A 27288-nucleotide genomic window follows, 5' to 3' on the forward strand; every position below is an offset into this window, starting at 1 on the left:
TCTTTAAACTACAAAAATCTCATAATAAAGTGTATCTACAATATCCTCAAATGTTACTAAAAATATGGAATAGAATGTGCATGATGGCTTACTCCCAAAAAAAGGAGCCAGTGCATGGATTGGCCTTCAAACGCTGTTCACGAGCAAATCACATTCAGTCACACTAGGTGTCGTTCCTCTTGCCAAAGACAGGCTGGGGGGTAGAGGAGGCTTTAGTGTCCCAAAGGTACCTTCAGATTTCATAATACTGCTTCACAAGTCACGTGTGCATTCCTGAGTTTAAAAGCAGGACATCTGAAGCTCTGTTCAACAGCCCCATGTCTGGAACATTGAGTGTTCAGCTCAGTCTTGACGATGCAATTACTGTCCAGTAGTAAACAGACCAACCCCTAGACACAGTTCAAAGTCACCAAACCCTCTTAAGAGGACTAGAAATTTAGGAGTCGTTCTCGCTCTGTGCCTTTATACCGATCCTGGGTGGTGTGACTTTTGGCTTTATTTACTGGTGGGCCTATGACAGAGAGAGAATTTTTGTTATTTCTTCAGGAGAAAAGGAGATGGTTTATACTGGATTGCAATAGTTTCCCCCAGAGATGGAAAATGTCCCTCAGTTACAAAAGTGTAAGGCAAATAATACTATTGTCCTTTCAACCAGGGGACATTTGTACAAGTCATGGTAGCTACGGAAGGAAACAGTTCATAAGGACAGTCTCAAAAGGAGTAGTGGGGCCAAGGCCTTTCTCGAGGGACCCTCCATGAGTCAGGGAATGAAGAGCTGTTGAATAGCAGTGCTGGGCCTTTCCTGGGGGAGGGCTCCCTGACCTGCCACCATGTAGATGCACTCGAGGTCTGACTTCAGGCCTTTGTTACCAGACAAACCAGGCTGCCAGAAAAATGTCCATGATTTACAAGACGAAATAGTTTGGATAATCCCAAGGTCCCTGGACAGGTCTCTCTCTCTTTAAAATAGAATTTCTGCTTAGTAATATTTATCAGATGACTGACCTGTAGTACAAGTTCAAATACTATAAAACAGTGCTTTAAGATGTGCTTTGTCCTATGCCTATTAAAAATAAGGACTCTTACCTATATAACTCAGTAAGACGGGGAGAAATATTAGTCCATGAGTGGCTCCCAGTAAGACCATAGCTAAGTACATCCTGAAGTAAAATATCTGGAAAATCTGGGATTTGGCAAAGGCCAACACCACGATTCCTCCAAATTTTGTAAGTGTGATTCCACTGAACACCTAAAAGAAGAGACAGTTGTTCGAAACTCCTCTTATCATATCCTCTTATAACTGAACATCTCCTAATACAAAGCTGTCTTAGTATCCGAGGTCCAGCATAATGTGGGACAACTTTCATCGGTACTGGGAAGTAGCATTATTGTCTACCTAAAGTTTAGTCTTTGCTCTTTTTTTTTTTTTTAAATTTTGGTACTGGGGATTAAACCCAGGGGAACTTAATCACTGAGCCACATCTCTACACATCTCTATCCCTTTTAAGTTGTGTAGGACCTCACTAATTTGTTGAGGCTGGCTTCAAACTTGGGATCCTCTTGCCTCAGCCTCCTGAGTTGTTGGGCTATCAGGCATGCCCCTGGCAGCCTTTATTTTTTGATTACACTACCACTATAGAAAATATTAACTGACGAACACACCAGGATCTAGAGCTGGACTAAGACCCTGCAGGCACCCACTGCAGCCTGCACACTGGGTTCTAGGATGTGGCAGCTCTCTTGGTCAACACAGTGCTGGCTTCCAGCTCTCTCAAATCTCACTCTTCTTTATTTTCTTGTTCAAGCTATCCTGCTACCTAAAAAGAAGTCTCACAACTATACATGGCTATAAAGAATTTCAGGTCTGTACAAAATGTAGCTATTCCATGAACTGCCTGACACTTAGTACTCTGAAAGATCCAGTAAAGGGTCCAAATTGTTTTACCCACTGAATTTCAAAGTTTCTTCTCAGAAACAGTCACCGAGTGTGCACCTCACCCTGCCACTCGGCCCCACGCCCCCGCTGAGGATACTCACAGAACTGCCCATGAGAGCGAGCGCCTCTTCTGCACGGTCCACCCGGCTTCCTTTTGCACTCATTGTGAACGCTCTTGTTATGTGGCTGCAAAACTCCACGGAAATGCCACAGCTCTAGAATAAAGTACTTCCATGAGGATGGCTCTTTTCTAGATGAAAATCCTGAGCAGCTCCCCTTTCCCAAGATGGGGGATTATCAGGGGACCTGGGTGCTGGAGGAGCCCTAAGCAGCCCTTTTGACTGATAAAATAAGGCCCCCATCACACCTACCTAAATGATAGCAGGAAACCTTGGAACCCTAAGCATTACCCAGTGTGCCAGTTTTCTACAGCACATCTGTTTTGTTAGGGGAAGTTGCTGGAACCTCTTAAAGTGGCCCCACCACACACCACCAAGCCAGCACATTGTCTTCCTTTCCTTGGGCCTCACTGCCACTCCAAAAGGGTTACTATCTGAAGGTACAGATGCAGTTTCTATCTTCTATTAATACCGTCCTGAATGCTCACTTCCTCAATGCTCACTTTTTATTAAAAAGCACCTGGCAACTACACAGGAGGCATCAAGGGGAGGGGAAGGACGGTTTTCTATATAGTGAACATCTTGCTATCATCAGGCTACATGCTTTTGCAATGCTTTCTGGATAATAAAAGCAGAGAACCCATGCGAGACCATGAGATCACATTTCCATTGTTACAGACATTGTGAACCATACTATCTACTATAGCTGCAAAGGGATTAGAGGAGAAAAACTGAGTGAACAAATTAGCTTTAATGTGCTTCTGCGCCCAGCTTCTGCCTCTCTCCGTGCCCTGTCCCACCTCTCCTTATGCACCAAGAGCGAGAGGCAGAGTTGGTATTTTACTCTATGTTAGGGTTTATGTGAAATCCAGGAAACCATTCATGTGAGTGACAGGAGCTAGGGACAAAAGGGAATGGCCTAGGACTCACCATCACCAGGTTGACTAAGGAAACTGCATTCAGGCTGATGCCCCACAGCCACATCACTCCAAACATGTTGACCAGGATCATGGCAATGGTGACGCACATGATGACGGCAGACCACAGTTCACAGCCCAGAACAATCACAGTCACCAGAAATATGGATCCCAGGGACACACTGAGGTTAAAGATGGTGTCATCGATAATGGTCAGGTACTGTTCGTAGAAGACGTAGAACACACTGGAGAGGAAGGAGGAAGGAGGACATCCCGTTACAGCTCATGCTCACTCCTGGGAGCACCCCTGTCACTCCTGTAAAGCTGGGACACCTGGAGACACCCTTGCAGAACACCTCCCTCGTTTCTGCACCACTCACCTACAGTGATTCAACTGGATCTCTGACAGGCACTGACACCCAAAGTAGGGCCTAATGTGTTGTTTTATAGAAGGGGTTTGATTCTAAGTCAAAACTGTTACCTTACAGCTATTTACAGCATTCCATAATATTTTTGGGAAAAAAGGACCAAATCTGACCTGGGCCTCCCTCAGGTTATTTCCCCCCTGAAAGTTAACCAGTGCTTCCCAGGAATTAGGATACACATTCTTAAGAACTTCTTCCACAGGGATCATGGTGGTTTTAAAAAAAAAAACACAGGTGGTTTAAAAAAAAAAAAGTCATTTCTTTTACCATTCCCTATTTTCCAAATTCAGTATTTAATATATAATTCATTCCTTGGCAGGAAAAAAAATACACAGCAGCACTGTCCTGAGTAAGCAGCAGTCAGGGGCACCCAGCAGCTCCTCTCCAAGTGCGCCAGGGCAGCCCTCCTCTGTGAGGCCTGCTTCCTGAGCACCCTGCCTGTGGTCTCTTGGCGGCTGTGAGGCAGCACTAACCAAGGGCTGTTTGTGGTGCTCAGACCTTGGCAGGGGCTCAAGGTTCTGGCCCACTTGCCCAGCAGGCCATTTCCCTTGATATATGCCTCCTGTGCCCAGGATGAAGCAAGTGTCAGCATCCCCCTAAGAGACAGACTCTTCCCCAGGAAACCCTTCTTTGTAAAACCCGCGTTTTACCTGTATGGGAACACACGGTAACTGCTGCCTTTAGCGCTCATGGTTTCGGTGATGTTACTGGCCACAAGTCGGGCTTTTTTCATAGCGTCAATAAAGTCGGAGGAGGTCTGCAGCACGGTGTGGTAGGTCATGAAATACGTGGCTCCGATGCTAGTGTCATTGCCAAAGAGGTTAACTGCTGAACTGTATGCAGCATGGCCCCTGAGAAAGAGCAGGTTTCAGAAAGGCCATCCTTGCAAACTGGGCAGAATCTGAGCACTCCAGGAGTGGAGTCAACTGGCCAGGCTCAGAAGTCAGACGCTGTGGTACACTTCGCAGGTGAAAAAGGTGTCTTGATGAGGGAGTGTGGAAACTTTAGCTTGTTTTTGCCCAGACTGGCTTTTCTTTACTGCTGCGGTTTCTCTGGTGCATGGCAGTTATTGTTTTTCTATCTGATTCTGCTCGTAATCAAACATGTTCTGATACAGAGTTTACTTGGTGCTGCTGTGTGCAGGAGGCAGGGAAGGGCAAGGCCCAGACTTGAGTTCAGCCCTGCTGCTGTTGGCCCCTGACAAGTTCCCTCACCCGAGCTTCAGCCTCCTGCTCCGCACCACCAGTGCCAAGGCTGCAGGCCAGGTGGGTAACACTGCACACTGGGTGGTCCCGTGGCCTTCGTAACAACTGAGTTCATTTCAACTGGTTTTATGTAGGCCAAAGCACTCAGGGACCAGGTTGCAAGACTCATTTCTCTTTTATTTATTTTTAGGGGTAGTCTTCCCACGGGACCTAGCGCAGTTTCAAAACACCGATATGAATGATCTATATGATTAACCGATGTGACTCAGGTAAAAAAATGAATCCTTATGAAAAAAACAAGTACATCCAGTTTACCTCACACACGTGTGGATGCTCTTCTTCCACCTGTAGAAGCTTCCAAACCAACCCCCCAGAGATTTCCAATCTTCTTCACTATTTCCAAGTCAGATATCCTGTGACTGTGGGCAACTGGCTGGATGGGGTGTGAGACAGCCCGTAGCCTCCTCTATGGCCAGGCTGGCAGGAGCACAGTGGGGCTAACAGAATCTAAGCCATTGTTTTTTGTGGTACTGGGGATCAAACCCAGGGGCGTACTCTGGGCTATGCCCTGTCATTTAAATTTTGAGATAGGGTCTCACTAAATTGCCAAGGTTGGCCTTGAACTTGTGATCCTCCTGTCACAGGCTCCTAAGTCACTGGGATTACGGTCATGCACCACCAAACCTTAATAGCATTACCAAAGCAAGATACGGTTCCTTACACTCACTGGCACATGTGGACAAACCACGTTCATTCACACTCTGAAAAACCAGCATGTCTCTCCTCTCCCTCCATTCCCCTCAGAATGTGCATGGAATCAGCACCCATCCAAACATCCAGTGGGGCAGGACACAGACAGAAGTGTAAGAAACAAATCTCCAAGCCACGAGGAAATCTGCTGAAAACTGAGTTTTTTTTTTTTTTTTTTTTAAATTTAAGTTTCTCTACTTCCACAGGATTGGGAAAGGGTGGGTGTGGGCAGAGAAGATGCCCTTTCCCATCAACTATCTTGACCAGTCCTCACTTACTTTTCTATTGCAAATTAAGGCTGAAGTAGCTGCTTATCTGACATGGCTCAATGGCACTTACCCTTTGCCACACTTGGGGTTAGGGTTATCGGAGAGAAACATGGGCAGGAACTTCATGAAGTCTCCACCCTGAGGTCTCTGTTTGCCCTCTGGAGTCAGAGGCCTGCAGCGGACGCAGGAAGGGTCAACCACTAGCAGAAACAGAGGGGGAAGCAACTGTTAGAAGATATTTAAAAAAAAAAAAAAAAAAAAAAAATTAAAAATGAGAGAAGTGATTTTCCTGAATCTTTCCCCTTATCCAAAAGCTTCAGCCACAAGTGACTTTCATCATTTAGTAAATTAAATAAACAGCTTCATCTTAGGCAGACCATACAGCATTTCCTTCCCTGGCAGGTTTCCTGCTTCATGGAGGTCAACCTCCACTGGTGAGAGCCCAGGGCTTCCATGTTCTCATGAGGAAAATTCCAGGACAACCTCAATACTTAAAAGCCATCGGGCAACAGTGACAAACAAAGGCAAGCACACCTTTGAGAAGCCAAGGCCACTTAAGAAAGGCACTGGTGTGCTGGGGACAGGATGAGAACCCTTGTCTGAGAACCAGTTCCCTGCAGTGACCTTGCTTGGCCTGCAGCCCCAAGGGGGCTGGAAGTGGGTCACACAGCATGTTGCAGAGCAAATGACCGAGGAAAGGGACAAAGACAAAGGAAATGAGACCCGGAGCTGGCACAGAAACAGTCACACACCGAGGCAACATGCAAGTGATTTTTAAGTAATAATGTTAAAAATTCAGAAAAAAGCAAAAATCTGGGAAAGGAGGTCAAAATACCTGAAGCGTTGCAGAACTGGTCGGTGAAATTGTAGACTCTACAGCAAGAGGACTGCGGTTTCACCCAGTCAAAATAATCATCAATCCAGGACGAGGGAGCGAAGCCTATCCGGGTGCTAGAGAAGAGGAGGAAAAAAACCCAAACAACAACAAACCGGTTAACTTGCTGCACCGGAGGAAGTTTTTACATTCAGTACTTTTCCTTGAAGCTTAATTTATTTTCTATGCTTTATATTGCTCTCAGTCAAAAGAAAACTACATTAGCACTCAGTGAAAAAAACCTTCCAAGAACCAGGTAACCCATCAGTCCTGTGAAAGGTTTTGCTTAGGTTAAACTACATTTAACATGTTTTGACTACAAACAACTTTTCAACAAAGTCTACTTTCAGTGAGACACTTCAGGCCTGAGCTGCCTCTGGCCGGAAGCCCTTTCCCATTGTTTCTGCTGAAGCACACCAGGAGCAAGCCGGTGGTACTGACTAGTTGTCCAGCTGAGCCGCGTTAAATATCTGCTGCACCAAGGAATCGTTGTCACAGCCCATGCCGCCGCACACCATGTTCTGCCCTTGTAGGGATGTATAGTTGTGCCCCTCCTCCAGGACAAAGTACACAGGTGGACCCGCGTGCAGGTACTGACCGAGGGATTTGAAGTAATCTATTACATAAGAGTCCTGCAAGAAAGACGGAAGGACAGGAGGGAAAGTATGAATGAGCTGACGGTAACTAGGTGAGGTGATGGTCCCTGAGAATTACGAGGGCACCAGGAGGCAGAGACACCTCCAGCCGGGATTCATGATTCTCTTCCTGGGTCCCAGAGTGCTCCTCCTGCCGGTCCCAATCAGGTCAGCACCTCCACTCTATGGCTGTGCCCAAAGGGCAGTCTAAAAGCCCGGACGGTGAAGGCAGCCTGCACTGACACAGCCTTGTGGACGTTCTTATATCATCAGAGAAACTTGCCACCGACTGCTGCCTTCACACTAAAAAGCAGGCATAACACCCACATGCACTTACTGAAAACTTAACTCATCATCAGTTAAAGTAAAAAAATAAGGGCTGGGGGTATAGCTCAGTTGGTAGAGTGCTTGCCTCGCATGCACAAGGCCCTGGGTTCGATCCCCAGCACCGTGCAAAAAAAAAAAAAAAAAAAAAAGAAGAAGAAAATATCTTACGTCTGGCATTGAAAGAGACTGATCCAATCCAATTTCTACTTTGTTCAGGACTGCGATACTAAATGACAGAACACCCACAAATACGGCAATCTGGAATGGAAGTGAATTGTAAGAGGTAACTGCTCAATATGACAACGGGTTCAGGAAGGAAGAGAAATAAAATCAGTCTGTCTCTCCCTCCCTCACACACACAAAACAGGACTTTTTGTTTTTATTTCCTCATTAGTAAAACAGGAGAATAACAGATTTTTTTTGCATTAGACAGCTGTGTGGATTAAATGAGAAAATCTAGTAATTCCAATTTTAGCACAGTACCCAACTGATACTAGGTGTTCAAAAAAAATGTTAGTATTGCTGTGCTTTTTGCTGTTACTGCAAACTAACTTGCGTTCTTTTAATAGATAATTGGTAGATGAACACTGTCTAGGGATGAGTGGGTGACACTAAGGAGGGGTCTGGGCAGTGATAGGACAGTTCTGCATCTTGACTGCAGTGAAGATGATGGGACTCTGCCCAATGTGATAATATCTCAGAAGTACACACACACTGTGCCAGTGTCAAATTCCTGGTTCTGGGTATGTGGGTGTAGCTCAATGGTAGAGTATTTGTCTAGTATGTCCTTCCCAACAGCACACACACACACACACACACACACACCCCAGTTCTGATATTGTACTATAATTATGTAAGATGTAACACTGAGGAAAAGTGGGTTCAGGACACCTGGGTACCCTCTGTACTACCTTTACAACATTCTATGAGTTCATAATTATTTAAAAAGTAAAAAACTTAAAAACTCTTGCTTATTCTGACTGATCAAACCTTGCTAGAAAAGGATTTTACTATTTATACATGTTAACAGCTGTCAGATTCTGCCTCGCAAGTTGTGTGAGTTCTTCGAAGGCATGTGACACATCCGTCTTGCGGAGAAGGAAAGAGAAACCACAGATGGGTTCCTACCACAATCGGTCGCATCCAGTCCTTCAGCAGAAGTGGAGAATAGGAGTTTTTGAAGAATCGAAACAGACAGCTTTCTGAGGCCTGGACGCTGCTTCCACCTTCAGCACCTTTCACACAGCAGAGGACGTCCAGTCGATTTTTCTGAGGGGACAAAAAGGAATAAAGGCCACAGAAAATACCTTCGGTTTCTTCATCTACATTTCAAACACATATTAAACAGATTGTAACCCTAGTAACAACTTACCTCTTGACGTTTAATGTCTAATCCCAAGAGACTCACGAAACAGGTAATCTGAAGAAGGAAGTCAATGAAGACCGCCAATCCCGCAAACAAAGAGAAAGTGTGAACAGCCGGCATCACTGACAGGGCTCCTACAGGGAGGGAAAAGCTCTGTGTCACTCCACTTACAGCAGAGGACTTTGTGCAGGTCACATTTAGGTGGACACAAGCATACAAGGGGCCAAAGCGGCCTGACCCATAGAAAGTATGCCACAAAGTCTGTGTGGCTGCCACACCCAAACAGGGTAAAGGAGTCTAAGAGCACAAGGATTTTAAAAATGGTGTCAGCACCAGACCACTTGGGGAGTAGATTCCTGGTCCAGGCCCCATCCTACTTAATCAAGACACAATCAGGCAATTCAACCCCAATTCTACTGTATTTAAAAGGTTTTCAGACAAATTTATGCATATTGCAATTTGAGAACCATGAAAAATAAGGCTATTTCTTGCAGTAACTTACATGCCTCACTCTAAGGGAGGAACTCTATTTTCCACCTGCTACTGTTTCAATAATACTTGTCTCCCTGTGAAGTTACAGTAAAAGGCGAATTTGCAATCAAACAAGGGTGTTCCAAGTCAAAGGTACCATAGGTACAAGGGTAAACTGGCAGCCCCTGAGCCAGATGTATACTGTTTGGCCCACACTACCGGGGTCCATTTTAGGATTAAAAAAACAATATTTTTTAAATAAGTAGTCAGTATTTGGGCTAGGGGCAAAGCTCTAAGGAAGAGCACTTATCTAGCATGTACAAGGTCCTGGATTCAATACCTAGCACTGAAAAGAAAAAAAAAGTAGTACTTATAACACAAAAATCTGGCCACATGTCACTACTTCTTTAGATGAGACATATGCACTCAGGGTGCCACAGACTCCTCCTAATCTTTCTCACCAAGATCACGCCGATCTTGAGGCATAGTCTCAGTTGCTATTATCCTTATATTTGCACTGGTTTTCTAATAACAAAAGTAAGAAGAATGAACTTTTTCTTTTGCACCTGCGCCATCAAAAGGAATAATAAAAGCCACAGGTTTCAAAAACAGGCAGCTTTGTGGAAATGAGACTAACATGGTGACAGCATGTCTGCGTTCAAAGATTACCACCTATGATGTCCTACTATGTCCCTGCTGAAGGTGACCAGGCAACCATGAAGGCATTATAGTCTGTGACCCACAGACTGTGTCTTCTCTGGCTTGACGGCTTCTAATCCAGTCTCCTCTATTGAGAACAGTTACTTTTCTTCTTATACACTTTAGAGATGGGCAAGCAGCCCCGCCCGTGAGTCTACTTGGTGATGTCTCCACGTGAAAGAAATACAGAAGTGTTGATTTTTGTTCCACTTAATCCCAGTTCCTTAACTGAGGTAAGATGTATGAACCCCCAGGCAAGGCTGCTTAGCAGTGAGTTGTGTGTATAGGGGTGGAAGACTGTCTACAAAAACAAAGACAGAACACCCTGCAAGTCAATGCCTCTCATGAGAAAGAAGGCACTTGCAAACTGATACCCAAGATACTGTCACCAATTGTTCTTTTTTTGCTTTGTCCATTTAATGATGAACAGGGAATCAGTAGTAGGCAGGACACAATTCTGCCTTCAAGGATCTTACAAGTCTAATGGTGGAAACTTTCTAAGAGGGACACTTAACTGTTCAGGTTTCTGAAACTGGCCACCAAGCCAAAATGGAATGGGTAGCCAGATAGGTAAGGAGCCATGTGCTCAGGGTCTAGTGAGAGAGAGCAGAGCTTTGTGGTGGAAACCCTGCTGCTGGCCCAAAGGGCAGCCTGCCCTGTCTCCTGGGCTCCAATCTTATGAACCAATTGTTCTTATGGTCTACTCAGTGATACTTTCCAATTATGGAATAAAACTTACAAAAGGAGGTGGCCTGAAAGGGCACATGTTCAGGAACCCAGCCTCTTCTATTCTCAGGCTCAGTAAACTACAGGATTGGTACCGTTTAAAGCATAATTACCAAAGAAAAATGCTGAAGTCTCGCAAAAGGATGACAGGAACATACTGGGAGCCACTTCTCCTAGGACCCTGCCCAGCTGCTGATCCAGGGTTTCCCCTTGAAGACGTTCATCTCTCTTAAAAATAAATAAATAAATATGCAACACTAAAATTTCTCAATAAAATTGCCACCTCTCTGCTTCCTTGTATTAATTTGATAATAAAAATGATAGATGATTAGCAGTACATCTAGCCATATAAAATTTGGTGGGGACTCCAAACTTCTCATATAGAAGCAGAGTATTTCTGAACCACTGGCTAGGTACCAGGTGAGAAACCCAAGGAAAAACTGAATCTGTTGTCACAAGAATACAGGAAGACAGGCCGCAGGTGGCTGGCCCTTAAATGAAGCTTCCATGCACCGAATCTCCACTCTGGTAGGGGCTTCAGGATGATGACTGGGACTACTTTCTACATCAGTGGGCTGTGGTCTTTTTAGTGGCCCTTAGAACAAAACGCTCATCCTTCTACACTGTACTGAGAATTATTTTAATAAGTTATGTCCAAAATGTTAGCCCTTTTTATGCCCACATGGAAAAAGATACTTCTAAAATCAAATTCTCACTTTACATCCATGCTACCTACCAAAGAGAGGGATGAAATTCTTGGTCCCAAAATGTCCAGGACAAATCTAAGACATCTGGATTTGTCACAGAGGGAAACCACACAAAGCCTCTTCACTGTCCTCACTCACAAATGCCTGGCCGTTACCAGAGCTGTGATGCCCCGCTCTGTGAGGAGACCAGAGCATACCTGGTAGGTCTGCACCAGGATGAAGATGTTGTCCACACCCACAGCCAGCACCAAGAACGGGATGACTTCAATCACTATGAGGGTCAACGGGGCCCCGATGTAGCTGAAGACACCCAACGAGCAGGCCACTGAGCTTAACACAATCAGGATCCCTGTGATGCCTAGGGAGATTTTAGAGTCCACCTGAGAGGTGACGAAGACACAAGTCATCAGTTAGAGGGCGTTTTGTCCATCTATTACTAAAAGGTCCTCATTTTTACTGCTTTACACAGTGTATCTAACCTAGAATTAAAAGTATAATTCCTAATTCAAGAGAGATATGAAAAAACTTCCAGTTCTTCCCTAGCAACATATTCCCTGAGCTCACATTCTTAGCTGATGGAGTGGACAAATTAGAAAAAAATGAACAAACAAACAAAAAAACAGATAATGTGATATAAAAAATTGAAACTGAAGAAAACAGATGCAAGAAACAGAACTGCTATATAATTAACATACAGTTTGCACCTCAGTCCATCAAAAGGAAAAATACATCAATACATCTAAGTTTTTCTTTTTTGGGGGTGGTTCTAGGGATTGAACCCAGGGCCTCACACATATTAAACAAGTGTTCTACCACTAAGCTACATCCCCAGTCTTTTTTGTTTTGTTTTGACACTGGGTCTCCCTAAGCTGCTTTAGGCTAGCCTTGAAATTGTGATCCTCCTACCTCAGCCTCCTCAGTGGCTGGGATTGTAGGCAAACACCACTGGGCCCAGTTTAAAAAGACATAGTGAATTAAGAATAAGTAGAGGCACCAGGCACAGTAGTGCACACCTGTAATCCAGCAACTTGAGAGGCTGAGGCAGGAGTATCCCAAGTTCCAAATCAGCCTCAGCAACTTACTGAGGCCCCAACTCAGTGAGACCTTGTCTCTAATAAATAAAATATAAAAATGGGCTGGGGATGTGGTTCAGTGGTTAAGGGGCCCTGGTTTCAATCCCCAGTAACACACACACACACACAGACACACACAGACAAATAGACTAAATAGAGGCAAAAATACAACATCATGCTGGGCATTGCCATTTCTTTTTTCTTTTCTTTTTTTTTTTTTTGGGTGCTGGGGATAGAACCCAGGACCTTATGCTTACAAGGCAAGCACTCTACCAACTGAGCTATCTCCCCAGCCCCTAGGCATTGCCATTTCTAACACGCACACAACAAACACATATGAACGTGAAATACATACCCCCCAACACACACTTACCAGAAACCTTCGACAGCTTTGGATGTGCCCCAAGGCTAGGGAGATATACAGAAACATGACAGCATAGCTAATGACGACAGTGAAGATATCACCATTGCTTTCGCGATTTAGTTCATCTTCAATACTTCGTTCAGTAGTGAAAGAAATGGTCAGATTTGGATTCTTGTAGTTTTTCACAAAATTAATAAACCTAAAGGGTGAGCAAAATGTAATAGTTTTAGTTAAAACTAAGTGACAGATAAGCAAGAGCTTTCTTCCCAACTTTAAAGAACAAAGGCCACACTTACTTAACCTTTGCCCTGCAACAGGGTCTTCAACACTGGAGCCTAGAAGGAGAAACACTCCTAGATTATGGTCAAAGTTCTTGCCAAAGCTGAATTTTCTTTTTTTTTAAATTTTTTTAAATTTTTTTTTATTTTCTAGATGTTGATAGACCTTTATTTTATTCATTTTTTTTAAAATATGTGGTGCTGAGAATCGAACCCAGTGCCTTACTTGTGCTAGGCAAGCGCTCTGCCACTAAGCCACAACCCCAGCCCCAAAGCTGAATTTTCTACCTTCTTTTTCTTTTTTTTTTTTTTGCAGGGTTGGGGAGATACTGGGGGTCAAACCCAAGCATGCTAGGCAAGCACTCTGTCACTGAGCTACACCCTCAGTCTTGAACTTTCCATCAGATGTGACACAAGTTTAAAATTGGTTCATGTTCTGCCTATGTGGGTTTTTTTTTAATTAAAAAATATATATTAATGAATATAAAAACTCATTGAACAAAATTTTAAAAAGGAATCTACAGATTCAATGCAAAATCTGTCAGAATCCCAGCTGATTCTTGTGGAAACTGATAAGCTGATTCTAAAACTCACATGCAATTGCCTGGCTCAGAACAGCCAAGACAACTCTTTCAAGAAGACAAAGTAGAACTCCTACTTTCCAATATCAAAACTTGCTATAAAACAACAGTAATAAAGGCAGTCCAAGAATAGGCCAGATCCAAGGAACAAAATTTGTGAGTCCAGAAACATTCGATGTGTCTGGGACTAGATTAACTGTTGATAGGATGCCAAGACTTCAATGGGAAAGAAAAACCTTTGCAATAAATGCTCTAGGACAACTGGAGAGTTACAAGCAAAAGCATGGAGCTGGGCCCTTATCTCACACAAAAATTAACTTGGATCAGAGACCTGAAGGTGAGAGTTTAAACTACAAAACTCCCAGGAGAAAACACGAGAGTAAATCCCCACGTTCTTGAATTAGGTGATGGTTTCTTAGCTATGACACCAAACGTATGAGTCACACACACACACACAAAAAAAAAAGTTGGATCTCTTCAAAATTAAAAACTTTTGTGCATCAAAAGTCATCAAGCCAGGCATGGTGGCGCACGCCTGTAATCCCAGCGGCTCAGGAAGCTGAGGCAGGAGGATCATGAGTTCAAAGCCGGCCTCAGAAAAAGTGAGGTGATAAGCAATTCAGGGAGACCCTGTCTCTAAGTGGCTCAGTGGTCGAATGCCCCTGAGTTCAATCTCCAGTACCACAATCCCCCAAAAAAATGTCATCAAGAAAACAAACAAAAAGACCTCACAGAGTGGGAGAAAATATTTGGAAGTCATACATGTGATAAAGAATATATAAAAATTTCTTGCAAATCAATAAAAACAAAAAAATGGGTAAGCCCATGAATAGATATTTTTCCCCAAGGAAGATGGAGAATTAAGCACATTTAAAAAGATAACTGCAATCTCTAATCATTAGGAAAATGCAAATCAAAACCACAATGAAATACTACTTCATAGCTAGTGGGATAGCTAGAATCTAAAAGTCAGATAATAACCAGTGTTGGCAGAGAAATGGAGAAACTGGAACCATCACACACTGGAAAATAGCCCAGAAGGTCTAAAAACAATTAAAGGTAGAGAGGTCACATGACCTAGCAATTCTACTCTTAAATACCTAAGAGAAACGAAAACATACATCCACATAAATATATAGATACAAGTGTTCACAGCAGTATTATTCATTACAGCCCAAATATAGAAACCCAAATGCGTGTCAACTGATAAATGGGCAAATAAATGTGGTACAACTACATAATGGAATATTATTTGGTCATAAAAAGAACTTGAGAACATGGACAAACCTTAAAAGCATGTTAAGTGGAAGAAGTCACACACAAAAGCCCACAAAAATGATTCCATCTATATAAAAGTCTAGAATAGGAAAAGCTAAGAAGACGGAAAGTAGGTTAGTGGTTCTTTACAGCAGTGAATGAAGAAGAGGCAGGTGACAGCTAAAGGATACAGTGTTTCGTTCTAAGATAATACAAGTGTTCTAAAATTGACTGCAATGATAGCTAACTATATATGTGAATATACTAAAGCCATTAAACTATACTTCAAAAACTCCGCTGGCCGGATAGCTCCTCTTGTAGAGTGCCTGACTCTCATGCTGGAGACTCAGGTTCGAGTCCCCAGCCCTCTGTGATTGTGCAAATACCAAACAAAAAGTCCCCCATCTTCTTGACACTTCTTTTCCCATACCTGAAAGGTTAGGAACACAGTTAAGTTTTTTAGGCTATCCACTTGATGTATTTTCTAAGTGTGCACAGCACATATATAGATATGCTGATTAAACCTTTTAACAGATCTCAAATCATTTGCTTATTTTGCTCTCATTGATAAGTGACAATATTCTACTGTACTCATTCCTCACTAGAGTACATTCAGTGTGCTCCCAATTTTGCTGTTAGAAAACAAGGCAAGGAGCATTTAGGCATGTTCTGCCTTCTAGGGTAAGAATACCTGCTTAAACCATCTGTTCATAGGTAAATATGTTCAACCATTTCTGCTGAGCACAATTATTACCAAGTGAAAAAATTACATAACTTAGATCTCATGTTGGCTAAGTTAGAAACTGAAGTTCAAGGACTTGCTGCAAGTATGCACCTTCACAAAAAGTAAGGACAGTGTGTTTATCCCCCAAGAGTGACTCACTCTTTTTCCCAGGCCTGGGCCCTCTGGAGCTTCTCTGTGTCGTTGTAGTAATTATTGACAGGGAAGGTAATCACAAGAGCAGTGGCATTACTGTAGTTTTGATCTAGAAAGGAAAAACGTGACATCAAAAAGCAGATCATAAGTATGTAGAAAATCAGATAGGTACAAGGGGAAAATCACAACAGAGTAGCTGACTCTGATTTTTCACCGGAGCTCAGACTGTCTCTGTTCTAAAAGAAAACAAAAAATGGTCTACAGGTATCTCGGTTAGTGGACAGGTTTCCCTGTCTGAACTGGGCACAGTTATCATTCAGGGAGAATAATTTTTTCCCCCAAAACTACACAGTACATACATGGTAAAAATTTCAAACAGGGAAAGGGGCTGTGTGGGAACTCTCTCTCCTTTCTACCTCCATTCCATTCTTTGCTTCTCTTTCCATACTGTAACCATTTGTGAATTTGTCCAGAAGCGACACCACGCACTCACAAACACGTTAAGTATATTCTTCCCTTTTCCTTTTTACTTACACAAATGGTAATATACTGTTCTACACATTACATTTTAAATTCTGTATCCTGGAGACTGCTCTGTTTTAGTACATATAGAGCTTCTTAATCTTTTTCTGCAACATACTATTTTCCAGTATAATTCAACCAATTCCCAATTGATGGACATTCTGGTAATATTTTAATTATGAAACTACTGCAGTATATCTACATTTATATAGTCAGGGATATAAAAATATATATATTATATGTGTAAATATTTTTAGTGTGTAAAGTACATATTCACAGGATCAATTCAGCATAATCGCTGAGTCAAAAACTATGTGCATTTCTAAATTTGATAAATTCTCACAAACTGCTGTTTAAAGAGGCTGTTATTTTTATTTCTTTAACAAAACACTTACTAAGAACTACTTTGTACCAGGCATTACTTTAGGTCTTGGGGATATATATCTGGGAGCAAAAGAAAAATCCCATTTTCCTGGAGTTTATTTTTGAGTAATTGATTTACATTTCCACCAACAATAGTAAAGTTCCCATGTGTTCACCCATGCAAGGTTTTATCAACTCTTATGCCTTTGCCTATTTGTTAGACAGTAAGACTGAGAGATGCATTTTACCACTAGGAGGGAATAGGAATATTTCCTCCACATAATTAAATGACCCTTGTATCGCTGCTTCTGTTAACTTTCAACTACTTCTTTGGGGTTGATCTTATTTTCACAGTGTTCTCTAAGGAAATGCTGTTATGAACACTAATTTTTTTTGGCCAGTTTCTTGCTATTTTTTAACTGTATGTTTGTTCTCCACACATTAATTCGTAATTTTTTATGTAGTCAAATCCACCAGTCTTTTCTTTTGTGGCTTTTCAGTTTTATGACTTGCTTAGAAAGGCCTTTGTCATTTCAAAATTATTAAAAACAATTCCTCCTGCAGGGGCTGGGGATGCAGCTCAGTGGGCAGAGTGCTCGCCTAACATGTGTAAGGCCCAGGGTTCAATCCCCAGAACTGGGAGGAAAAAAGTCCTCCCGTATTCCTATGTGATCTTCCAGTTCTTCAACAGTTTTTCTTCTCACATTTCAATCTTTGATCTATGTGGAGTTTATTTTGATAGAAGGACTAAGGAAGAGGTCATTTTAATTTTTTTCCTTTTGGCTAGCCAGTTGCTGATATCATCGTTTCCCTACCAGCAGAAATGGCATTTTATGATATGGGGCAGAGTCAATTTTAAATACAATCACAAGTTGTCCCCTGCCTATGAGTGAGGTGAAGAAACCTCATCGGCTAGGGAAAAACCTGTTGAGCCTGCAGGGAGGCTTCAGATGCCAAAGGAGCCCCGCCAATCATTACCCCATTTTATCCAATCCAATCTGTCCTAGGTGCCACAGGAACCAGCAAACAGCACTCTTCCAGATTGTCCTGACTGGGTCAGAAGGGAAAAAAATTCCATCGACTTTGGTTTTTCCTCATACCTCACATATTATCCCTTCCTCATTATGTGGGTTCCGACCTGAGGTCATGGCCTCCCAAGAGGTTCTAGTGGTAAGCTTCCAGGTCTGTGACCTCCTTGCAACTGAACAAGAACATGGATAAGCACAGCTACACTAGTGTGGGAAAATGTCCTTCGCCTTTAACAGCTTCTTAAAGGCATGTGTGACCTAAAAGGAAAACACAATTCACTTCTTTTAAATCCAAAGTAAAACCCAAAGCCAAAGGAGATATTATATTTAAGATTCAAAAGACAGGGAATTAAGATTGCTCCATTTATGAAGTCTTCATAATTACCCTGAACTGCACGACAGAACCAGGACTACAGGAGAGGGGGAGCTTCTCTTACCATCGTAGCCTCCTAGCACAAGCCACGGGAACACAGGGCCGCCGAATGTACCAAGGCAAGGATCGTGCAGCAGGCTCGTGTCATTTAAAGAGGCAGGAGCCCTGTCAGAAGATCAGAAAACACCTTCCAATTAGAATAAGCCTCAAGACATCAAGGAGACCTACAGATTTAGACAGCAAATATTTACTGTGGCTGACTGCATTCTAAGTGTAATGTGGGCCCTGAGGTTCCTTAGTTGAATAATACTGTCTGTCACTTGCCTCTCTGAGCTCGGATTCAGGCAGCAGCCCTGGCCCTGGTGCTGTGTGGGTACAGAGGAGGGGCGAATGGCACAAGGGGAAAACTGCCACCAGGAGGAGACTGGTCAAGATCTAGTTCTGGACCGCATCTCCAAGTAGGAGGACAATTCAGCAGGGAAGGAGGCACTGGAGGCGCTCCACACAACTTGGGAAGAGAACAGGTGTATAAGAGGAGAGAAGAGCAAGAGGAAGGTGATCCAGGTCACAGGAAGTCCTGCACGAGAGCATGGGGTGCCTGCAAGGGCTGCTCCTAAGGGAGGGGGCAGGGCTGGAGAGGATGCACAATGACAAAAGTAAGGGTCAGATGCCGGGCTAAGCAGTCTAGGTTTTGACCCTGGAGGCACTGGGGAACAATCAGAGATGTCTGGGGAAGGGATGTCATGAGGTGTTTTACAAAAAAATCAGTGGCAAAGTGGAAGGAGTCTGGGGAGTGGGAAAGAGACAGGAAGGTGGAAGGGCAGTCAGGAGGTTTGTGCAATGGCTTGGGCAAGAGCAGACAGGCAGGTGGCTACTCTGTGGAAAGGGAACCAGCATTTCAGGGTGGTCCGCAGCCAGAACTCAGCTGGGCGCTCAGGGAGGTCCCCTCAGAGGACCTGCCCTTCAGAGCTGCCAGGATGGACCGGGCTACGGTGTCAGGCAAGCTGGAGCTGGAAGTGAGGTCCACAGCCTGACTGCCACAGCAGGAAGGACCTGGAGAGGTTAAAATTCACCACAGTCACATGAGGAAGGTGGACGTCAGGGATAGAGCCTCATGTTTGATTAACTAGTAGATGTCAATGCCATTAAATGATACTGGGCAAAGAAGTCTATGCCTGACTCTGTCGTTCCTTTGGGACGTGTAGGTGGAAAGGGGTAAGAACAAGAAACAGGCCTGAGTCATGAAGAAACCAAGCATGCACCGCTGGTCACGGGAACTGTCACAGCAGGGCTTCCATACCTGTCTCAACCAGGCCCTTTAATAAAGCATGTCTCACACACCTCTCTCCCCAATTTTTTTGACTTGATTTTGTAAAACAGAAAATAGTGTTCTCCTTCGAATACAGAGAGCAATTAAGTAATATCAAATGCCACCACCTCCTGGCTAGTTGGTTATCCACAGTTCCCTCATACCATCTGCCCTGTCCAGAATAGAATGGTTTGAGGGACACAGGCAAACATTTATTGTTTTATGAGTTCAACTCATGTTTTAGAGGTGATGTCCTTGAAATAGAGTGAACACAGCCTGAGCAGTCACATTTTAATAACAAAACTTAAGGTCACCAGAGTTCCTGACAACCAGAAACCAGAGTGCTCAGCTCTTGAGATATGGTTAGTTAAGCAATGCAATCAAAGGAAATACGGAGTCATTTTTCCTGTTCCTATGGTGAACACAAAGCTACTGTGGTGTTCACACAGAAAACCACCACCCTCAGGCCAGTTCTGGAGCATTCAGAGATGGCAGGCTGAATAACCCAAAGTTCCCCTCACAGATCACCCAAGCACAACTTCCTTAGTGACTAATTCCAATTATAAAGAAGTGCTGCCCGGCTGGGGCCCCAGGGAAGCAGCTCAAGGCCTTCTAATCTAAAACTGCACACCAGTCCTCCCCCACGCCTCCAAAGGAGGTGACATGCTTTCAAAACCACTGGGTATCAGAATATAAGGTCACACATGAAAAACAAGCACAAGCTCCATAGGATTCTACCTTCAAATCTTAGCGGGGTAGGTGCATACACCAAACTGTGTGTTACTAACCCAGGCAAGAGTTAAAGCTCGATCCTGGATTTCACAGAGGAAGATCCCACTCCAGGGCCTTTGCACTTGCTGCTTGTTCTGCTGCAAACACTTTTTCCTGTGATATCCACAGGCTGCCTTTTGTGCAGGTTTCTTTTCTAAAACTCATTCCTTTTTTGCTAAGCCCTGCTCATCTTTCCCAATACTACTCTTTACTGATACGAGAGCATATACATTCAGTATGACACATAATGGCATTTCTGTCAATGACAGTGGTCCCTCAAGACTATATTGCCAAGTAATGTCATAGCTGTCTTATTTTGTGTGAAAATACTCCACAATATGTTCCCACAACAAAGAAATTAACTATCAATGAATTTCTCTGCATGTGTCCCCAGTGAGATGCAACATATGACTGTATTTATTTACTGATCTCCAGTTTCCAGTCAGCGGGATGTGAGCTTTGCAGGGTACAAATTGCTCTGTTGGCTCACTGAGGGGTCTCTAGTATTGTGAGTAGTGCAAGCAAAGATAAGTGCTCAAATATTGGCAGGATACACAAATGGCTGGTTGATGCCACTTACCGTGTGCAGTACAGAAAGTGCGTGTGATAATCAGCATACACAAAGAAGTCGTCCCCTACTTGATGGTCCAGCATGGAGTGGCTGTTCTGGAAGTAATTTAACACACTCAAAATGGTGCAGTTCTTGTTATAAGGTGAGAGAGGGGCCAGGCAGATGTCTTGAAGTGTCACAGTCTCATTGTTATAAGTTGCATTAATATTTTCAAGGGCTGTTTGTAAGTCAAGAACCTGAAAGAAAATATAAAAAAATAAGCAAACCCAGAAACATGTCAGATTTCTTCAAATCTTTACTAACTGGTATTGTGAGAGGTCGGCAGAAAAAGTGTTTGGCAAAAACACATCCTAAAACAGAGGAGGTGCAGGCACGCTGTGATAAAGTATGGTGAGGCCTGGTAAGAGGTGTACTGAGATGGGGAGGGGATATGTGACCAGAACTGATCTCAACACAGCACACGTGACCATCCCCCTTCACCCTTCTCCAGCAGCCACCAACAAGGGGCCACAGGGTGGGCTAGAGTGAGATGTCTGGTCTTCCCAACATTCTCCCTTCCTCAAGCACACCAAAAACATGCCTTGCTCTACGCTACGATTATTTACATAAATGCCCACATTTCCCAATATAGACTGTACTCCTGGAAGTAAATGGCTGTGCTGTTCATCTTCTGCAACAAGCTGGGAAAAAGCAACAGACAGTCACTGGTTGGAGAAAAAAAAAAAATCCCATTAAAGTCTTTGGTCTGTTTTGGTGCTTTTTAAGATCTCATACTTTCTACAGACAAGAACAATATTTAAAGGATCATTTGTGCAGTTGTACAATCATTCATTAAAGAAGTGGATGTAGTTTATTCACAGATACAGTTTCCACAGCAAGTATGAAGGACAACAGGAAGTTCTAAAGGCCTTCGTAAGAGAAATAGAAGGATCCCTTCCCAAGTCTACCTCCCGCCCCTGGGAGTTGACATTCAGGTCACAGTAAGTTCATTCCTAGACCCTGGATCAGTAATGACCCAGCAGTTCCTGCCCTGGACCCCAGGAGAGCATAAAAAAATTAATTCCTTTGGGTTCTTTCATATTACTTTTAGTTACCACAAGAAAAAAATCCATGAATTCCTGAGGTGAATTCCTCATAAATAGATTCTGCTTCAACAAAGGAATGTGGCTTAGACCTTCCTCTGCTCATCCCAATTTCAAGAAAAAGTCAGGACCTGCTGTTTGAAGTCAATTCAAAAGCAGGCAACAATACGTTTTTCATTAAGTTCAATGCCTAGCATCACTTTCTTGAAAAATAAGTGAAAAACACTTTTACTTTTATGCTTAAAGATTTAAGAGATATCACAACAATCAGCCCCAAATCCACACTGGGTAGAACTGGTCGACACATAAAAGCCAGCGTACCACCAGATCCCCCAGATGGACGGACCTCTGCTAATGGCAGAATACCTGGTGCAAAATCTCTCTGTCAAGTGGAGGTCCAAAAGGCACGTCGGCTCCTGCGGGGTACGGCTGGTAAGTGTGTTTGCTGGTGTGGGGGGCCCGGATGATGAGCTGCTCCGTCCGGAAGAAAGGCCCAAAGTGTGTGTCAAAGTACTCTTTGTCCTGGCGGGCCTGGCTATTGGCGGATGACCAGAGGTCAACTGGATTGGTGGTGACCCGGACAAAAGCCAGGCCTGAAGAACACGCGGCAATGAAGACCAGTGAGAAGAAAATGACGCAGCCAGGGTTCCGGACGCAGAAAGAACCCCACTGGGTGAAGAAGCGCCTCAAACAGCCCTCGAATGCCGCACCAAGGCGGTCGCAGCAGGACGCCTCCCCTGGAAGAGCAGGAGAGGAAAGGAGGGTGGAGGTTAAGAGCCAGGCCATTCCTGAAAGTCGGAACAGGGACAGCATTAGCTACCACCGCGTGTGCCAGGAGTCGAGCACTCCAGGGGACACAACTTGCACCCTGGGCCCTTTGCTCTCTGTCCCCTTGGGGGAGCTATTCTTTTTGGCTGCCCACAGTGGGCACCGTCGCACTTCATGGTGGAAACATGCTCACACAATAGCTTCTGAAGAGCAAATGTCTCTGCTCTGCTGCTCCTGCCCTCAGCCTGCCATGCTGGTGCCTTCCCCGTTCGAAAGTATTTCACTGCTGTCATGGGTTACTTGGCTCTGATCTGCCACCCTGACATCAGAGCCACAGGCAAGGGCTGTGTCCTTGGCACGAGTGCACTGCCTTACCCAGGATAGGCACGTCAATATTTGTTGAGGAAACAAGGACTCTTTCAGACCAATAAAATCCAAACCCTTTATTTTTTGGACAAATATGCCTACCTTTGTCACTGGCATTAACAGAAAAGGCGATATTGCTGTCAATGGGAGTATATTCGGAGACAAAATAGCGTTTTCTGGAAAAAAAAAAAAAGCATAAGTGGTATTAGTGGACTTCACAATGAATTTGTTATTTGGACATTCCAAAATCCCTTTAAAAGCTTACTTCCTCATCCTGTCTTCCTCCTCCCCAATTGTTGCCTTCTTTACTCTAAGTTCCCTTGGGTCCCTATGCTTACCAGTTTCAGCAGAAAATTAAAGACTATACTAAAAAAAAAAGCTAAAGGATAATTTTACTTTGCAAACCTCATTTTAACTTTTTGGTCCTTTAAACCTCATTTTAAACTTTTTTTTTTTAAACCTCATTTTAACTTTTAGGTTCTTTTAGGTCCTATTCTCCTTAACAGCAATAAGCACACCTGCTGCCCTGTCCTTGATTTCAAATACTATCCTTTGATGAAAGGAAGCAGGGTTCCTTGCAGAAGGGGTCAATTCCTGGGCAAGGGCAGGGAGAAGGGCGGATGAACCCAAGGTGGGAGCATGTCAAAAGAACAGAAGAGCAACCAGAAGGCACCCCCCCATGCCAGAGGGGGAAAAATCGGAGCAACAAAGTAACAGAATTAGGTACAATCCACTGAATAAATAAAAGGTCCATAATGTAACCAAGTGAATAATAGGTGAAGGAAGAAGTCCAATTAGTAGATGTAGAGGGAGTGAGAGAAATCCAAATTGCGATCATGCAAACCCTGCAGTCATCATGGTTACAGACAGAACCCATGATTCAGTGGGTAGCAGGAGACAGTCTGAGGAGAAAGAAAGTATGAGCATAATTTTAAAGTATCTCTTCTCAATAAAAATTTCAATTATAAAGGGAAAAATAGTAACCACAGTGAAGAAACCCAGCAGACACAACCTTAACCATGAGATCAAGGTCAACATCACTGGTAACAACATATTGACATCATGCCGAGTGCATGGTGATACCTGAGAAAGGTCTCACCACATCTATGATGTGCTTTTCAAGAACACACAACCTCAATCTGATCATGACAAAACACTGGGCAAAGCCAAACCGGGGCACATGCTGCAAAATAACTGGCAGGCTCATCAAAAGTGTCAAGATCTTAAAAGAGGAAGATTGAGGAACCATCTGCCATGGATTGGAAGAGAGTAACACAACACAAAAAACTAATATACTATGGGATCCTGAACAGAAAATGGGCATGAAAGGAAAAACTGGTGAAATCTGAATAAGGCGTGTAGTTTAGTTAATAATATGGTACCACTGTTAAATGGTTTTGATCATTATACTGAGTTCTTTAAGTGGTAACATAAGGGGAAGCTGGGAAAAGGATATATATAAAATGTACTATTCCTGCAACTTTCTGGTAAGTCTAAAAAATGATTTTAAATTAAAATTAATAAAAATGTACTGTTGTCAGTCATGGTGGCACATGCCTGCATACAATACCAGCAACTCAGGAGGTTGAGGAAGGAGTACTACAAGTTTGAGACCAGTCTGGGCAACTTAGCAAGACCCTGTCTCAAAATAAAAAATAAAAAGGGCTGGGGGTAGTCACAATCCCAGTGACTTGGGAGGCTGAGGCAGGAGGATCATGAGTTTAAAAAACCAGCCTTAGCAATTTAGTGAGGCCCTGAACAACTAAAATCCCTAAGAAAGGAAAAAAAAAAAAAAAAAAAGAAAAAAGAAGTACTATCCTAAATTAAGATGCAAATATGTAAATGGACGATAGTATTGCATTCAATTAGATTTGGAACAGATTTAGCTCATTTGACTCTGACAGTGAGCTTTAACTCACACATTGTTTTGAATAAATGAATAAAACTAACTTCAAATGTTTCAATGTCTGGACAACACTTGACTATTTACTAGCTGCAGATCGTAAGCAATCCATGGATGGCACTCATGCGTACTTGTTTCCTGTTTTAATTAACCTGCCAATTAACCTGCCATGTGAAAGCTATAAGTGCCACTTGAGTAATCTTGATCTTCTGGCCCTAGATGACACACATACACGGCCGCTTACCTGTAGCACCACAATGCAAAAAATGCTCCAAAAAACACAAACAAAAATGCCATGTAGGTGATCCACATGATGACATACATGGCATCCAAGCCAAAGATCCTCCAGGGAACAGGAGGTGGTGGGGGCTGGGGCTTTGGGCCACAAATGATGGAGCAGTCCTGGCAGCTGCATGGCCCAGTGACCTCATCTACAGACTCATTGCAGCCTTTGGTGGCATTGTTCATGGGCTCCATCCCATGGACCGGAAGATCTATAGGAAGGAATTGTGTTGAGTGAAGATCTTAATGAAAAAAAAAAAAAACATCAAAAATTTTGTATTGAATTATATCTAAACCCAGTAATAAGCACCTTGAAATCCAACATAACATGACTGGAAGAATAAGAACTGGACGTTTTAATCTAATCTCTAATCCCTTTATGTTTTGTTGCTGTCACTCTCCCTGACTACACCACATACCAGGGTGAACTTTCAATCCTGTCTTACTTCCACTCTGAACAGCTGGACTAAGATTTCAGCAGAGTTCTGAAGAGGACTTTGTGATACTTCTTAGCCTTTCTTAAACGAACAAAACCCCAGTTTATTCCCTCAATTACACAGCAATCCCTAAAGGCAATTCCATTTCCTCCTGCATTCACACGAGAAAAATGCCCTGGTTACCTCTCTTACTCGAGAAACTCTAGGTACTAGTTACTGGAATTATCTTCCTACTGCAGAGTATGATTTCCTGGCATTAGAACATTATTATAAATACACAGGGAGTAGTCATCCCCACCTGAAAAAATGGGAGTGATGGTAAATGGCGCCTGTCCATTGTCCTTATTGAACATGTACTCGATCCAGTTGGTGGCATTGCAGGCATCAGCGTTCTTCCCACAGAGGAGTCCCAGGGCCTTGTCATTACTTGAGGGGGCCTCCACATCCCGGCAGGCATCGTACATTGCTAGAAGAGGAATCCCAAGGGAAAAAGACATGACGTTTGCTTTATTCCCCAGATAAGAGCTTGCGAAAGGCCTCTGAAATGGGACCAGAGGACTCTAGCTAAGAATCTTAGTACCTCTTCAGTCAATGAAGCTGGTTCCAGAAAACCTCTGCAGCAGGAGAGTACACAGTTGAATCATGGAACTTACAGAGAAAACTGGTTTTAGGGAAGAGGTCACATGTGAATTAAACTAATACTGTTCTGTTTTTTAGGTTTATTTTAGTACGCAAAGGTAACACATTATGTAATGATACTGATGATATTTCACACACAGGGATGCAGGTGGAGTGAGTCCTGTAGTGTTTTCATTCGCCAGTCCCTGCTTGCTAGAAACTTCCCAGATCTTCTTCCCCTAAACTCCAAGGAGATATCTACATATTCACTGTTTTATATTTATTTATTTATTTTTAAAATATTTAGTTGTCAAAGGACCTTGATTTTATTTATTTGTATGCAGTGCTGAGAATTAAACCCAGTGCCTCACACATGGTAGGTGAACACTCCATACTGAGCCACAAACCCAGCCCCTTACCCTCACTTTTGAAAGAAAGGTTAGCGATAGTGACAGTTGTCTTCCTCAGAACTCTGAATGTATCAGTCCTTTCTGGCCTCATTTTGTGGGTGGTGAGAAAACCTTCAATTATCATTATTTTGAAGTACTTTGTGTCTTTACTTGCCTTTAAGATATCTGTCTTTGAAATGTATTTGTTTTTGTAGCCATACTTAGGTATGGATTTCCTTTTGCTTTTTAAAAAACTTTTTAAAAAAATTATTTTTTAATGTGTGCTAAGGATCGATCCCAGTGCCTCACACATTCTAGGCAAGCACTCTGCCACTGAGCTACAGTCCCATCTCTTAAAAAACTTTTGAGATATCATTCATATACCATACAATAAATCCTTTAGCCTACTGAACACTCCATTCTTTTTTATGGCCAAATAATATTCAATCACAAGGAGGTACCTTATTTTGTTTATATCAGCTCATGGATATCTGGGTTGTTGACATCTTCTGGATACTATGAATAATGTTGCCACAGACAGTGTTAAGTTTTTGTAATGTTTTCATTTCTCTTGGAGTAGAACTGCTGAGTCACACGGTACTGTATTTGTTTCAAGAACTGCCAGACTGTTTTCCAAAGAGGCTATACCA

At 43.1% G+C, this 27288-nt stretch overlaps 1 protein-coding gene across 1 annotated transcript in view; it reads right to left on the reverse strand.

The window, feature by feature from the left end:
* Positions 1-196: 196 nt before the first annotated feature.
* NPC1 (NPC intracellular cholesterol transporter 1) overlaps positions 197-27288 on the reverse strand; it is a 47111-nt gene continuing 20019 nt past the window's right edge. Inside the window, exons 5-25 of the mRNA XM_079108633.1 lie at positions 25930-26097; positions 25157-25406; positions 23112-23185; positions 22242-22612; positions 20803-21029; positions 18207-18307; positions 15863-15965; positions 12873-13062; positions 11624-11806; positions 10833-10947; positions 8830-8957; positions 8586-8726; positions 7626-7715; positions 6937-7127; positions 6457-6572; positions 5692-5821; positions 4048-4248; positions 2986-3217; positions 2038-2151; positions 1087-1249; positions 197-511 (exon numbers count right to left, since the gene is read on the reverse strand). Coding sequence (XP_078964759.1) covers positions 429-511; positions 1087-1249; positions 2038-2151; positions 2986-3217; positions 4048-4248; positions 5692-5821; positions 6457-6572; positions 6937-7127; positions 7626-7715; positions 8586-8726; positions 8830-8957; positions 10833-10947; positions 11624-11806; positions 12873-13062; positions 15863-15965; positions 18207-18307; positions 20803-21029; positions 22242-22612; positions 23112-23185; positions 25157-25406; positions 25930-26097 — 3371 coding nt within the window. The 3' untranslated portion in view covers positions 197-428. The remainder of the gene's footprint in view (positions 512-1086; positions 1250-2037; positions 2152-2985; positions 3218-4047; positions 4249-5691; positions 5822-6456; positions 6573-6936; positions 7128-7625; positions 7716-8585; positions 8727-8829; positions 8958-10832; positions 10948-11623; positions 11807-12872; positions 13063-15862; positions 15966-18206; positions 18308-20802; positions 21030-22241; positions 22613-23111; positions 23186-25156; positions 25407-25929; positions 26098-27288) is intronic.

The sequence above is a fragment of the Sciurus vulgaris genome, assembly GCF_902686455.1.
Source record: "Sciurus vulgaris genome assembly, chromosome: 13".
In the NCBI taxonomy this organism is placed as follows: Eukaryota; Metazoa; Chordata; class Mammalia; order Rodentia; family Sciuridae; genus Sciurus; species Sciurus vulgaris.